The 14,380-nt window shown below is 41.4% G+C and overlaps 1 protein-coding gene across 1 annotated transcript; it reads left to right on the top strand.

Moving 5' to 3' along the window:
- Window positions 1-5,175: 5,175 nt before the first annotated feature.
- LOC137007086 (gap junction epsilon-1 protein) lies at window positions 5,176-14,375 on the top strand. The gene is made up of 3 exons (XM_067368385.1): window positions 5,176-5,214; window positions 5,476-5,658; window positions 13,971-14,375. The coding sequence occupies exons 1-3, from the start codon at window positions 5,176-5,178 to the stop codon at window positions 14,373-14,375; spliced, it is 627 nt and encodes a 208-aa protein (XP_067224486.1).
- The last annotated feature ends 5 nt before the right edge of the window (window positions 14,376-14,380 follow it).

The raw sequence follows: 14,380 nt of genomic DNA, 5'->3' as shown, positions 1-14,380 counted from the left end.
TGCTAAACCCTCTCGAAGATGGGACAGGGCTTACACAGAGAGATGAACACTGCCCACTCAGTGAACTTGCATAACACTGGGAAAGCAAACCCTTTCCATAGGAAAAGGAATGCTGAGGAAGCCACATCCTCCACAGGAGTTCTGGTGGAGTATACACATATGGACTAAGTGTCTGAGTGTTTCTCACCTAGTTTGGGAGGAGGCAACACATGGCAGAGATGGCAGAGCAGACTCCACCAAGGGAAAGACATATAGCTTCCATTCAGGAGCTTACCGTGGAAAATACACACATGGGATCCACTCAGGACCAGACCATCTGCCACGTCTGTCTTCCGGGGGTGATTGGAGGACTCACACAACACTGGAAAAGAAAGCACAACACTGATCGAACATTTTCGGGGGTCTTTTTGGCAAGAAGAACACCACTCGATCTCTGAGAAAGTAGATCCTTTCTCAGAGGAATTGGCCAAGGAGGGGCTGTCGTGAGGAGCATAAGTTCTGGGGACCAGGTGCAGTTGGGCCAGTAGGGCGCAACTAGCAAGACCTCCTCTTCGTCCTCCCTGGCCTTGCACAGTGTCTGTGCAAGAAGGCTCACTGGGGGAAACGCATATTTGCGTAGGCCCCGGGGACAGCTGTGTGCCAGTGCATCCATGCTGAGTGTCCCTCCAGTCAGGGTCTACTTGTGCAGCTCTGAAGCGACTCCAAACCAGCCGGACCACCTGGGGATGGAGTCTCCTTTCTCCTAGGAGTGCAGGTCTTGATAGCTCGTCAGCCACGGATGTGAATGGCTCGAAGCAGCCTCAGACTCCAGAGGATTAGTTGGCGGGCGACGGGAACATAGACCACTTTGATGGTTGATGTACGCAACAGCTGCAGTGTTGTCTATTCTAACCAGCACGTCTTTGCCATGTAGGCGTTTTTTTAGGTTGCTCAGTGCAATATGTATTGCCAGCAACTCAAGGCAATTGATGTGCCAATGCAGATGGGGTCCCGTCCAAACCCCTGAGGCTGCTTGCCCATTGTACATGGCACCCCAGCCAGTGGCAGAGGCATCCATGAATACCACAGCATGCCTAGACACTTGTTCTAGGGGCACTGCGGCCCGGAGAAATTAAGGGTCCAAACACGGGCTGAAGGTTTGGCGACAGGCCGGTGTGATTTCCACCTGGTGAGTGCCTCATTGCCACGCCCATTCATTGCTGAAGCATTCTCATATGGAGCAAACCGAGCAGTGTCACTGCCACTGCGGCTGCCATATGCCCCAGAAGCCTCTGAAATAACTTCAGTGGGAGCGCTGTTCTGCCTTTGAACATGTTCAAGCAGTTCAGCTTGACCAGGCACATTCCTCTGTGAGGTGTGCTGTCCAATCGACTGAATCCATCTCCATACCGAGAAAAGAGATCCTCTGTTCTGGCAAGAGTTTGCACTTTTACCAGTTGACCTGAAGACCCAACTGGCTGAGGTGACTGAACACCAGGTCCCTGTGTTCGCATAACTGATCTCAGGACTGTGCTAGTATGAGCCAGTTGTAGAGATAGTTGAGGATGCGAACACCACATTCTCTCATGGGAACAATGGCCGCCTTCTATGACTTTTTTCTGAAGACACAGGGACTTTGTACTGATATGCACAACCCTCGAACGCAAAGCACAGGAACAGCCTGTCTCAAGGGAGAATCGAGACATGAAAGTACGCATCCTTCAGGTAGATCGCTGCAAACCAACTCTGGGACGGATGCATTCGAAAATGTGTTTCTGCATCAATATTTTGAATGTTAGCATGTGTAAGGCTCGGTTCAAAACTCACAGGTCCAAGATTGGTCGTAACCCACCGCCTTCCTTGGGTACAATGAAGTATGGGCTGCAAAACCCTGCCTTCCGGTTCTGCACCATCCACTGCTCTCTGTGCCCTCTTGGGACCCAGAGAGGAAGGAAACTGCTCTTTTTTTTTGACAATGTAGGTACCACCGGCTGTGAGGCCAGCAGCGGAAACAAAAAGAAAAGGATCAAGTTGCACTTTTAGAGAACTTGCTCTCTTTCTTAGTGCTGAAGCACGCAGGGAGACAGCCGCTGCAACACTGACAGTGAAAAAGTGCAATCATGCAGTGTTCTCTCACTCTCTCTTTGAAGGTGCCTCTCTTACCAGCTGTGAGAACAGCTTTTTTAGCGCTCTAATACAGCGCATCGTTCACCAGCTGTGAGAACAGCTTCTGTTGTACTTGCTCTAGGCAGAAAACAAACAACAAAAGATGAGAGGCTCAACCATGCTGCTGTGCGATGTCGCCAACACTAAAGATGAAAAAGGATTCTGAAAATCAGTTTGATTAGGAAACACTCTTGTAGAGTCTGCATTCAGGACGAAGCAAACGTTCAGGTCCGAAGCGAAAAGCTGAAGTATGCAAAGCACCTGCTGCTCATTAAATACCTGCGCTTCGGAACGGCGCAGCTGATACAATTATCGCATGCCAATATGCACTGGCTCATTTTAGTTACACTTGAAGTAGATTGGCCTCTCTAGCAAGATCCCAATTCGTCTGTCATCCGAAGTGACGTCGACAACATGAACCAAACTATTCCAGCCTCAGCTACAACTATAGTGTTAAAAGGTGGGTCAAGGCGTTGTTTGTAAGTGCCATTGAAGACAATAGGCTGGCACTATGCAAATTTGTTATATTGTTACATAGGTTTGTAACAGGAAGTGAGACTGGAATTGGAGTTTAGAATTGATTCTTTCTTTTCAGAGACAACTTTATTTATCATGCACTTTGATCTCTGAAACTTTACATTCACAAACAGCTATATTACACAGTAAATGAAAGGTACCAAATAAGCTTAGCTTGTGTTTAATGGGTTAATAAATCAAGGTTATTGGTCTTGTTTAGTGCTTTTTGCTTTCATAATATTTTATATTGTTATATATTATATATTGTTATTTGTTAATTAATTAATTTTTTAATTAATTTATTTTTTGTTTGTTTGTTATATGTGACCCTGGACTACAAAACCATTCATAAGGGTCAATTTTCAAGATTGTCAAGATTTATACATCATCTGAAAGGTGAATATATATAAGCTTTCCATTGATGTATGGTTTGTTAGGATAGGACATTTGGCCGAGACTCAACTATTTGAAAATCTGTAATCTGAAGGTGCAAAAAAATTGAAATATTGAGATAATTGCCTTAAAGTTGTCCAAATGACGTCCTTAGCAATGTATATCCATTCACAAAAATATTTTTTTATATATTTACAGTAGAAAATTTACAAAATATCTTCACAGAACATGATCTTTACTTTATATCCTAATGATTTTTGCCATAAAAGGAAAAAAAAAAAAAACAATAATTTTGACCCATACAATGTATTGTTGGCTATTGCTACCAATATACCTGTGCGACTTCTGACTGGCTTTGTGGTCCAGGGTCACATATAGATGTATTTTTTTCAAATTAATGATTTGAATTTAACTTTTTTGATTCACAATGCTCTGTTAGAGCAACTTAATGGCTGGACTTTGTTCGGCACTATGTTCCACCACTTTAAGACTAATGGATTTGTTGTTTGATGTGTTTTCGTATTCAAGAAATTATAGCTTTTTTGAGTTCACATTGAATGTTTCAACGACTTTGATTGATCTGTTGATCTGTTGAAAGCAGTTATTTTGAGTTAGATGCATAAATGTTATCCTCCTATTAAAATTTTACATTGAGGGGTGCATACAACATATTTGCCCACCGTCAACTATAGTTGCCGCACATTCAAACACGTTTTTTAAGAAAAAAAAAACAAAAACCTGGGAAAAATAAATGCAGAACATGTTCACATAGGACACTATTAACAGGACTATATGCATGAAACCATTCAGAAAAATTTGGGCACAAATGGGTTAATAGGGGAACTTCAGTCATATGAAATTGTTGATCTCATGAAATATCAAAAACATGTCCAGGTCATATTTCACTACTGAAAAAAGCAGTTTTTTTGTTTGTTTGTTTTGTTTTTCATTGTGATATTAGTTTTATGACAATCATATTTTCTCTCCATTTTTTTTTTTTTTTTTTTTTTTTGTCACGCACGCACACACACACACAACAATTTTTATTTCTTTCATGATTGTTTTTGTGGTACACCTACATTTAAATGTAAAAAAAAAGTTGTAATGCTAGTAATGTGCTTAATTATGAAGAAAATAATGTGACAATGTAAAAAAAAATGTTTAAAAATGTTTTCTAAATCTAAATGTTGAAAAAAATGTATGTTATGCATTTTCCAAAAATTATTTGGAAAGTGTGCATGCATGGTTAACATATATAACTCAAAAACCACCTTTAAAAACTACTGCAGCACTAGAAAGCAATGCTCTGAGCAGCACAGATATTCTGCCCAAGCCTCCATTCATCTCAGTGTGAAAAGGGTCTAAAGGCAGAGCCCAGCTCTCAGAGCGCCATGTTTTGGGGATGGGATTGCACAGATCGCCCATGAAAGCCACATGGGTAAATGTTGACAGCTGGTTTTGACATTCTTTTTATTAGTGACTTGATGAACTTTGATTTGTGACAGCGCTGGGATAGGCACTCAAGAGAATTATTTCCCATGAGTCTTGCTTTATGCCTGTTTAAATGAGGAGGACAAACTCTCCACTTGGGCTGGTAAGCTTATACAAAATATAATCAAATTCAATTTATGTTTATTTTTTGGTTTGTTTATTTTGTTGACAGTGATTCCAATGCAAAGATGACTGTAAATAGATCTGCATTTGCATGCAACTTCCAAAAAGACATAAGTGACACATTTTTGAGAACATCAGCTGTTGCATTTGTTTTATTGCCATGTCGTCATTTCTTTAATTTACTTTATGTCTTACACTCATTGTGTTTTTGTCAGCTGTTCCCCCATTATGCCTCAAAAGGCCTGTTTTTTCTGCTGACGTAGTTGAATGGGGATTATGTGAGGAGCACATGTCCAGTCCTTTTGTTTTTGCCTTTTTGTTGTCTTTTTGTACCTCATGGGTAAATCGATGAAGGTAGAGCAGATGAAAGGGAAATATGCATTGATGGGAGCTGCACAGGTCAACAGGAACAGCAGTGTTTGAGCTGGAGCTCAGCAGAAGGTAACAGGTCTGAAATGAGGGCAAAGCATTACAGACTATTTGAACTTAAAGAAAAAAGACATTATCATGTCCTTAAACTACATCAAGAACTTCTATGAGGGATGCGTAAGTAAGACAGATGTTTTATTATTTTTTTGCAAAATGAAGAAATCATGTTCAGTTCTCTGCATTGATTATATTATATTTTAAACTAGTTCAAACTAGTGATAATTTTGAGAACAAATTTGATTTCAGCTGTTTATTTGTCTCAGTTGTCATCATTAAATTATATTATTGTACGTATTTTGGTGTACATAGATCTTTATTTTCAGAGTTACTTTGTCTTGTAATTCACAACACTGTTTTTTTTTTTTTATATATATATAGCTCCGGCCTCCAACTGTGATTGGCCAATTTCACACCCTGTTTTTTGGCTCTGTGCGCATGTTCTTCCTGGGTGTTCTGGGATTTGCGGTTTATGGGAATGAGGCCCTTCACTTTAGCTGTGACCCCGACAGAAGGGAGATCAACCTCTTCTGTTACAATCAGTTCAGACCTGTAACACCCCAGGTAAAAAATATCTGCTTTGGATAAAAGCACATGCTGAATGCATAAATGTATTTGTAAATGCACTTACACTGCATTTCTCCTCTTGCTTGCTTCTTAATAAAACCGGGCATTGTATGTTATGAATATTGTTGTCTCTTTGACAAACAGCTTTTTTTTTTTTTTTTTTGTATAAAAGCATCTGCTAAATGAAAATCTGAAGATGGAAAGTTTTAATGGAGTGTAAGATTTACACCAGCTGTATCTCAAAAACTACAATTCTGAGTCAAAAGTATTCGTATGTTACCTTATCCATTTTTATTTCTTATTATGTTTGTTCTATTTGGGGCATATTATTTACTTATTTTTATACACTTCCAGTCAAAAGTCTGGAATAATTAAATGGTTAGTTCACCCAAATAGTTCATCTTCAGAACACAAATGAAGAACTTTTTAATGAAATCTGAGGGCTTTCTTTCCCTCCACTTACAGCCTACACAACTACCACTTTCAACCCCCAGAAAGGTAAATTATCACAGGTGAGCTGCATATGAAGGCACGAAGATGAATATGAATGGTTCAAATAGTATTTAATAGTATCCACAGGTAAATCCAAGAGAACGAAGCAACACAACATAACACTGATGACACCTACAGCTAGACTGAAACAGAACTGAATATACAAGTGATAATATTGATGATGCACAGCTGAACATAATTGGTGTCGATTGACAACAAATTACTAAGGCCATGTCCATGTTTTCCTTTGAAAACGTATATTTTTCTCTCCGTTTTGGCCTTCCGTCCACACTGAGACGGCGTTTTAAGTCAACCAAAACATAGCTTTTGGAAAACGCTCTCCAAATTGTTTAAATTTGAAAATAAATTTGAATAAAGTGGATACATTTGAAAATGCCGTCTTCGCGTCGTAGTGTGGACTGTGAAAACGGAGGCTTTTGAATACGATGACACATTTTTAGTCATGTGATGCAGTCATATGACCAATTCAGCCAAGACACGTCTCCCAGTCTATTCTCGCTTGCTTTGGCCACTTTATACTCCTGTGTTACTCGCAGCAACAACTCCACCTCACTGTCGGTCCATTAAAAAAACTCAGTGCCTTTCCTCGACATTGCCTCAAAGTTTTAAAGAGCCGGAAAGTAAATAAACGCCTAGCGGGAATGACGCAGGTCGAAGCTTTACTCATGCGCAGTAGGGGGCTGTAAGCATTTTCATACGTTTCAGTGTGGATGAGCAACTTTTGGAAAACGTTTGAAAATGATAGTGTGGACGCGGAGCGTTTTTAGACGAAAACGTTTTCAAATATATCCGATGAAGAAACACAAAGAGTCCAAACAAACGGGATTGTGGCATAAATACATCATAAAAGTAATCCATGTGACTACAGTGGTTTAACCTCAATTTTATGAAGCAACGTGAGTGCTTTGTTGCATGTTGATGCGAGAGCAGATGCTGTTGCGTGAACACATGTTGGAGATTAATAATTTCTAAATAAAGTGGTAATTTATTGTTTGTGTGCACATAAAACACTTGTGTCGCTTCATAAAATTGAGGTTAAACCACTAGAGTCTAAATGATGTCTTTACTACCTTTCTGGGGCTTGAAAGTGGTAGTTGCGTAGACTATTGATGGAGGCACAGAAAGCTCTCAGATTTCATTAAAAAGATCTTTATTTGTGTTCAGAAGATGAACAAAAGTCTTACGGGTTTGGAATGACATGAGGGTGAGCAATTAATGACAGAATTTTATTTCTTCGGGTGAACTAACCCTTTAATGGTTTCTGTGATGGCAAAGGAGAATTTGTCACATTTGGTTTTGGGTTTTATGTTTAATGTTCATGTTTCATGTCTTTTATTTTGTAGTTTGGCTCCTGTTTCCCTTGCCCTCATGTGTTTCCCATGTTTATGTGTCATCTTCTAATTGTTTTTTCTGGTCATGTGTCCTGTTTCTCATTGTTTGATTGTTCACATGTGTTCCTTGTTTAGTAATTAGCCATTGTGTATTGCTGTTAAATCAGTTTGTTTCATGGTCAAGTCAAGTCTCTGTTTATCTTGTATTTCAGTCAGGACCACTTAAGTAAAAAATTACAAGAGACAAAATTTAGTCAATTTTTTATTGGCATATTTGCTAAAGTTACAATGTGGCGGTATGGCTCTGTTCTTAATTCCCTGTCCTTTCATGACCTCCATGAAAGCCAAGATCGGGAACAGCAGCAGCTTCTGGGGACAACCTCCCATTTTTTAACTGGGAGAGCAGCAGAAAATCCCCCTATTGAGAATAGAGCATGCATCAGTGACAACAGAATGACACTGATTAAGTTATACACAAATTTAAGGAGGAGCTGGGGAGGAGGTGGGTTGCAAGCAGCGTGCGGTGGAAGCAGCCAAGCAGGCAGAGAGACGGAAGCTGCGTTTAAGTAATGCGCCTTATTTTAGAGTTGCCAATGGAGTCCATAGAAATTGGATCAGCTGATATGGGTGGGGCTGGAATTTGAGAATCAGCTGATAGCGGAGCTTGACTAACGAGGCCTGCCTGAACTAACGCTGATGCTTAATTTGTTCATATTTTTTTGGATTTAAATAAACTGCACATGGCTTCATTTCAGCTTTCCTGTAACAGAATTCATGTTGAAATCAGTTGTGCTGCTTTAAGTACCCATGAAATCAAAAAGTTTTTTTTAGCTTTTGAATATGGATATGAATATGTTAGCCTTAAAGTTATGAATAAGCTGGTGTGTTCCAAAACAATGACAAAATTCGCATTTAGGAGATAAAAGCATTCAAATCTTACAGTCTCTCACCTCCACAAAAATGGATCACAGATTTTCATAACATCACCGCAGACAGCTTCTTATCTGATCTTCTGTCCAATCAATGTTCTCTAGAATCTAAAGCATCCCGCCCCCAACATTATAAATAGATGCTGAAGCTGCTGCTGAAATTGGTCACTTGTTCGCACATTTACTATATTCTACATGGTGAATGGCACATAGTGCACTATATAGGGGATAGGGAATGATTAAGACAGTGGAAATATGCTTTCCATTGAGGCGAATGAAGTCTGTTTTCACATTAATGTCACACAAACCGCAGTGCACATACAGTCTGCCCCAGTCCAGAGACACGATAGCACAGAGCGGATCATATCTGCAAGTCGCCGCAGACCACAAAACGTATCACACACATTTGAATTCTGCACAGAATGCTATATTTTAAAGTGATATGGAGGAGATTAGGAGGAGAAACAGTTAGAGATTAGAAGGAAACTGAGGTTTTACCAAGCACAACGGCTCTGGCTGAGCTGTGATATACAACCGGAATTCCGGAAATGCTGAGACTTTTTTTTTTAATTTTAATAAAATGAAAACTAAAAGACTTTCAAAACACGAGCCAATATTTTATTCACAATAGAACATATATAACATAACAAATGTTTAAACTGAGAAATGTTATGCACAAAACGAGCTCATTTCAAATTTGATGCCTCATACAGGTCTCAAAATAGTTGAGACGGGGGCATGTTTACCATGGTGTAGCACCTCCTCATCTTTTCAAAACAGTGTGAAGACGTTTCGGCATCAAGGTTATGAGTTTCTGGAGTTTGGGTATTGGAATTTGGTCCAATTCTTGCCTGATATAGGTTTCCAGCTGCTGAAGAGTTTGTGGTCATGTTTGATGAATTGTTCTCTATAGTTGAAAGATCTGGAATGCAAGCAGGCCAGTTCAGCACCCGGACTCTTCTACGATGCAGCCATGCTGTTGTAATAGCTGTAGTATGTGGTTTTGCATTATCCTGCTGAAATACACAAGGCCTTCCCTGAAATAGAAATCATCTGGAGGGGAGCATATGTTGCTCTAAAACCTTTATATACACCTTTCAGCATTCATAGTGCCTTCCAAAACATGCAAGCTGCCCATGTATGCACTTATGCACCCCCATACCATCAGAGATGCTGGCTTTTGAACTGAACGCTGATAACACGCTGGAAGGTCTCCCTCCTCTTTAGTCCGGAGGACTCGACGTCCATGATTTCCAATAAGAATGTCAAATTTGGACTCGTCTGACCATAGAACACTTTTCCACTTTGAAAAAAAAGTCAATTTTAAATGAGCCTTGGCCCAAAGGACACAACGGCTCTTCTGGACCATGTTCACATATGGCTTCCTTTTTGCATGATAGAGCTTTAGTTGGCATCAGCAGATGGCATGGCGGATTGTGTTTACCGACAGTGGTTTTTGGAAGTATTTCTGGACCCATTTAGTAATGTCACTGACATAATCATGCCGATGAGTGATGCAGTGCCTGTCATGATCACCTGCTGGACTATTAGTTAGTCACTAAAGGGCACCCCACCTCAGACTATTGTTTCACGTTTTGGACTCCGTCTCCCATAATCCTTTGTTCCAATCATCATTGTTCATTGCACACGTCTGAGCAATTTCTCTGGTTTGTTTTCTTATTTCTTGTGGACTGTTTTTCATGGAGTTTGACCCTTTGCCTGGCATTGTACTACTCTTTAGTTATCCCTAAATAAAAGCTGGAATTGGATCTTACTTTCAAGTCTCAGAGCACGGTGACAAAAACCAGTCCAACTCTAACCAATGAGTCCGCTCCAGCCTGTGAGTCCGCTCCAGAGCCTGCTCCAACCCGTGAGTCTGCTTCAGAGCCCTCTCCAGTCAGTGAGTCTGTCCAGAGCCCTCAGCCAAGATGCCTGCCACGCCTGAGCCCTCAGCCAAGATGGCTGCCATGCCTGAGCCCTCAGGTGAGATGGTTGCCAGGCCTGAGCCCTCAGTTGAGATGGCTGCCATGCCTGAGCCTTCAGCCAAGATGGTTGCCACGCCTGAGCCTTCAGCCCATGAGGCCGTTTCAGAGCCTGTTTTAGTCCCCAAGTTCCTTGTTTGTCTTGATACGACCAAGGAGGTCGCCCTGAGTTCCCTGTCTGCCTTGATATGACCAAGGAGATCATCCCTGAGTTCCCTGTCTGCCTTGATATGACCAAGGAGATCATCCCTGAGTTCCTTGTCTGCCCTGATATGACCACAGAGATTGTTCCTGAGTTCCCTATCTGCCCTGTTACGAACAAGGAGGTCGACCCTGAGTTTTCTGTCTGCCCTAAGACAACTACAGAGGTCGTCCCCGAGTCCCCGGTCAGCCCTGATATGACCATGAGGGTGGTCCCTGAGTTTCCTGTCTGCCTCGACACAACCGTAGAGGTTGTTCCTGAACTGTTTGCCTGCCTCAATTCGACCATGTCACTGGAGGTCACACTGGGCAATGCCTTGAAGGGCGTTCCTGCCTGTTCTGTTATGGCCCTAGTGGCCACCCCTAACTTCTCTGTGCCTTATGTTTCAGTTTTGCCTAGTCAGCTGTGTTGGCCTCTAGATCCACCTGATTCACCATGAGGGTCTTCAGTTCCGTCTGCATGGCAGTGGTGGTCATCTGCTCTGCCGTGGGGGTCTTCAAGCATGTCTACACTGCAGTGGTGGTCGTCTGCTCCACCGTGGAGGTCTACAAGACCATCTGCACGACTGTGGTTGTCATCTGCTCCACCTTGGGGGTCTTCAACCATGTCTACACTGCAGTGGTGGTCGTCTGCTCCACTGTGGAGGTCTACAAGACCATCTGCATGACTGCGGCAGTCATCTGCTCCACCGTGGGGATCTTCAAGCGCATCTGCATGGCTGTGGTAGTCATCTGCTCCACCATGGGGATCTTCAAGCCTGTCTGCACTGCTGTGGTAGTCATCTGCTCCACCATGGGGATCTTCAAGCCTGTCTGCACTGCTGTGGTGGTCATCTGTTTTGCCGTGGGGCCCTTCAAGCCAGTTTGCGCTGCTGTGGTGGCAGCCTGCCCCGCACTGGCCACCTGTAAAGCCTTCGTCCCTGGTTCCCCTGCCCCTCCACGGACCTAGCCCACCATCCCTCCCCCGATCCTCCTCTGTTCCATTTCCCTCCTGAATTTTTTGTTTTGTTTTGGCCCTTGTGGAGCATCTGGAATCTGCTCCTTAAAGGGGGGGTAATGTCATGATCACCTGCTGGAGTGCCCTGATTAGCCACTAGAGGGCACCCCACCTCGGACTATTGTTTCACATCACGGACTCCATTTCCCATAATCCTTTGTTCCAGTCATCATTGTTCACTGCACACAGCTGTTATCTCTCTTGTTATTAGTGTCTGTCTATTTATACCTAGTGATGGTAAACTGAAACTTTCTGAAGCGTTTGCGGCTTGCATTAAATTGAAAAAAGGTTCATTACTCGAAGCTTTTAACACTGTGCACATTAGCGACATCTGGTAGTCAGACTTGTTTTCTCCACCATATCTAACAAATCAGGGAGCAGATCTACAGTTTGAAAAACACGTGACCAGACAAAGCTTTGGAAATCAGTAATCCGTAAAATCCTTTTGTCTTGGATTAATATTGTTCTATCTGATCTAAACTAATCTCATGTAAATTAATTTGTGACCATGAGACCACAACCAGGAGTTGTGTAGCCTATTCAACGGATTCACATATTGATCAATAATATAAAATATACAATGTGATCATAGTTGATAATTTTGGATGAGATGTTTAACCCTAATATTCTGTTCTGAGTCTCTGAGACCCCAGCAATAAAACATGATTAAATGCATTTTCCTTTTATGTATCAGCTGAAGCGGCAATTTTTTCAAACCACCTGTCCCGATTTTCCGATACTGCGTATCAATCACGTCATCAATCACGTGGTATTGTCATTTCGATACAAGAATATAATGTAATACAAGACCTCGATGAAGATCACTATAAGCGGGTATAAATAGTGATGGGACGGTTGATATCGGGGCTCCAATGCTCCAACGCAGTTTTCAAAGCACTATTGTATCACACACTGTACCGATGCTTGTATCGAAATGACAATACCACGTGATTGATGACGTTTGAAGCTTCGAATGTTACCTGCACGTCTGAGCACTTTCTCTGGTTTGTTTTCTTGTTTCTTGTTGACTGTTTTTCATGGATTTTGACCCTTTGCCTGGCATTGTACTACTCTTAAGTCTGGGCAGTCGTGGCCTAATGGATAGAAAGTCGGGCTTGTAACCCAAAGGTCATGGGTTCAAGTCTCAGGTCCGGCAGGGATTGTCGGTGAGGGGAGTGAATATCCAGTGCTCTCTCCACCCTCAATACCACGACTGAGGTGAGACCCTTGAGCAAGGCACCGTACCCCCAACTGCTCCCCGGGCACCGCAGCAATGGCTGCCCACTGCTCCGGGTGTGTTCACGGTGTGTGTGTGTGCACTTGGATGGGTTAAATGCAGAGCACAAATTCTGAGTATGGGTCACCATACTTGGCCACAAGTCACTTCACTTCACTTTAGTTATCCCTAAATAAAAGCTGCAATTGAATCTTACTTTCAAGTCTCAGAGCACCGTGACAGTGTCATCTGTGGGCCCGAAGACCACGGGCATCCATTTGGCTTTGTTCCTTACGCACAGAGATTTCTTCAGTTTCTCTGAATCTTTTGATGTTATGCACTGTAGATTTGCAAAGCCTTTGCAATTTAATGTTGAGGAACATTGTTTTTAAAGTATTCCACAATCTTTTTACGCTCTCTTTCACAGCTCTGCCCATCTTTACTTCTGAGAGACTCTGCCGCTCTAAGACATTCCTTTTATAGCTAATCATGTTATAGACCTGATATCAATTAACTTAGTTGCTAGATGTTCTTCCAGCTGAATCTTTTCAAAATTTCTTGCTTTTTCAGCTATTTGTTGCCCGATGCCAACTTTTTTGAGACTTGTAGCAGGCATCAAATTTGAAATGAGCTCATTTAGTGGATAAAAGTGTAAAATCTCTCTGTTTAAACATTTGTTATGTTATCTATGTTCTATTGTGAATAAAATATTGGCTCGTGTGATTTAAAAGTCTTTTAGTTTTTATTTTATTCAAATTTTAACAAATGTCCCAACATTTCTGGAATTTGGGTTGTAAACAAAACGTTATTGGCTATTTTAAAAAGAGGAGAAGATCAGTTTGATATGTCCAGATTAGTTCAATTAGGACATTTAAGTAGCTTTTATAAATGTGCCTTAGAAAAAAAAAAAAATAATAATTAAAACATTACTGTTGTGCATCTTGAGACAAAACAATGGCACTGACATATTTTAAGATACAATATGTCAGTGCAAATTTATTTATTCTTTTTAGTCAAGAAACTAAGCTTACAAAAATAACCCTGAATTTTTTTTTTTTTTTTGGAAAAAATGTAACAACTAGCCCAATCTATGCATCACCAGTTAAGATTTGCTTCTTTTTTTTTCTTTTTTTTTTGCAGGTGTTTTGGGCCCTGCAGCTAGTGACGGTTCTTGTTCCAGGGGCTGTATTTCATCTGTATGCCGCCTATAAAAACATAAATCAAGAGGATATTCTAGAAAAACCAACGTACACAGTGTTCTACATCATTTCTGTACTGTTACGAATTGTCCTGGAGATGGCAGCATTCTGGCTCCAGAGTCGCCTCTTTGGATTCCTGGTTCATCCGCTGTACTTCTGTGATGCCAGTTCACTGGAGAAGACATTTAACTTCACCAAGTGTATGGTACCAGAGCACTTTGAAAAGACCATCTTCCTCAGCGCAATGTACATTTTCACCATTATCACCTTGATTCTGTGTATGGCTGAGATTTTTGAAATCCTCTGCAGAAGGCTGGGCTATTTAACAAATCAATCACAATCGTAAACTTG

Source organism: Chanodichthys erythropterus, chromosome 18 (assembly GCF_024489055.1).
Source record: "Chanodichthys erythropterus isolate Z2021 chromosome 18, ASM2448905v1, whole genome shotgun sequence".
NCBI lineage: Eukaryota > Metazoa > Chordata > Actinopteri > Cypriniformes > Xenocyprididae > Chanodichthys > Chanodichthys erythropterus.
Note: the sequence above shows the minus strand (reverse complement) of the source record. Positions and strands in the feature narration are given on the sequence as shown.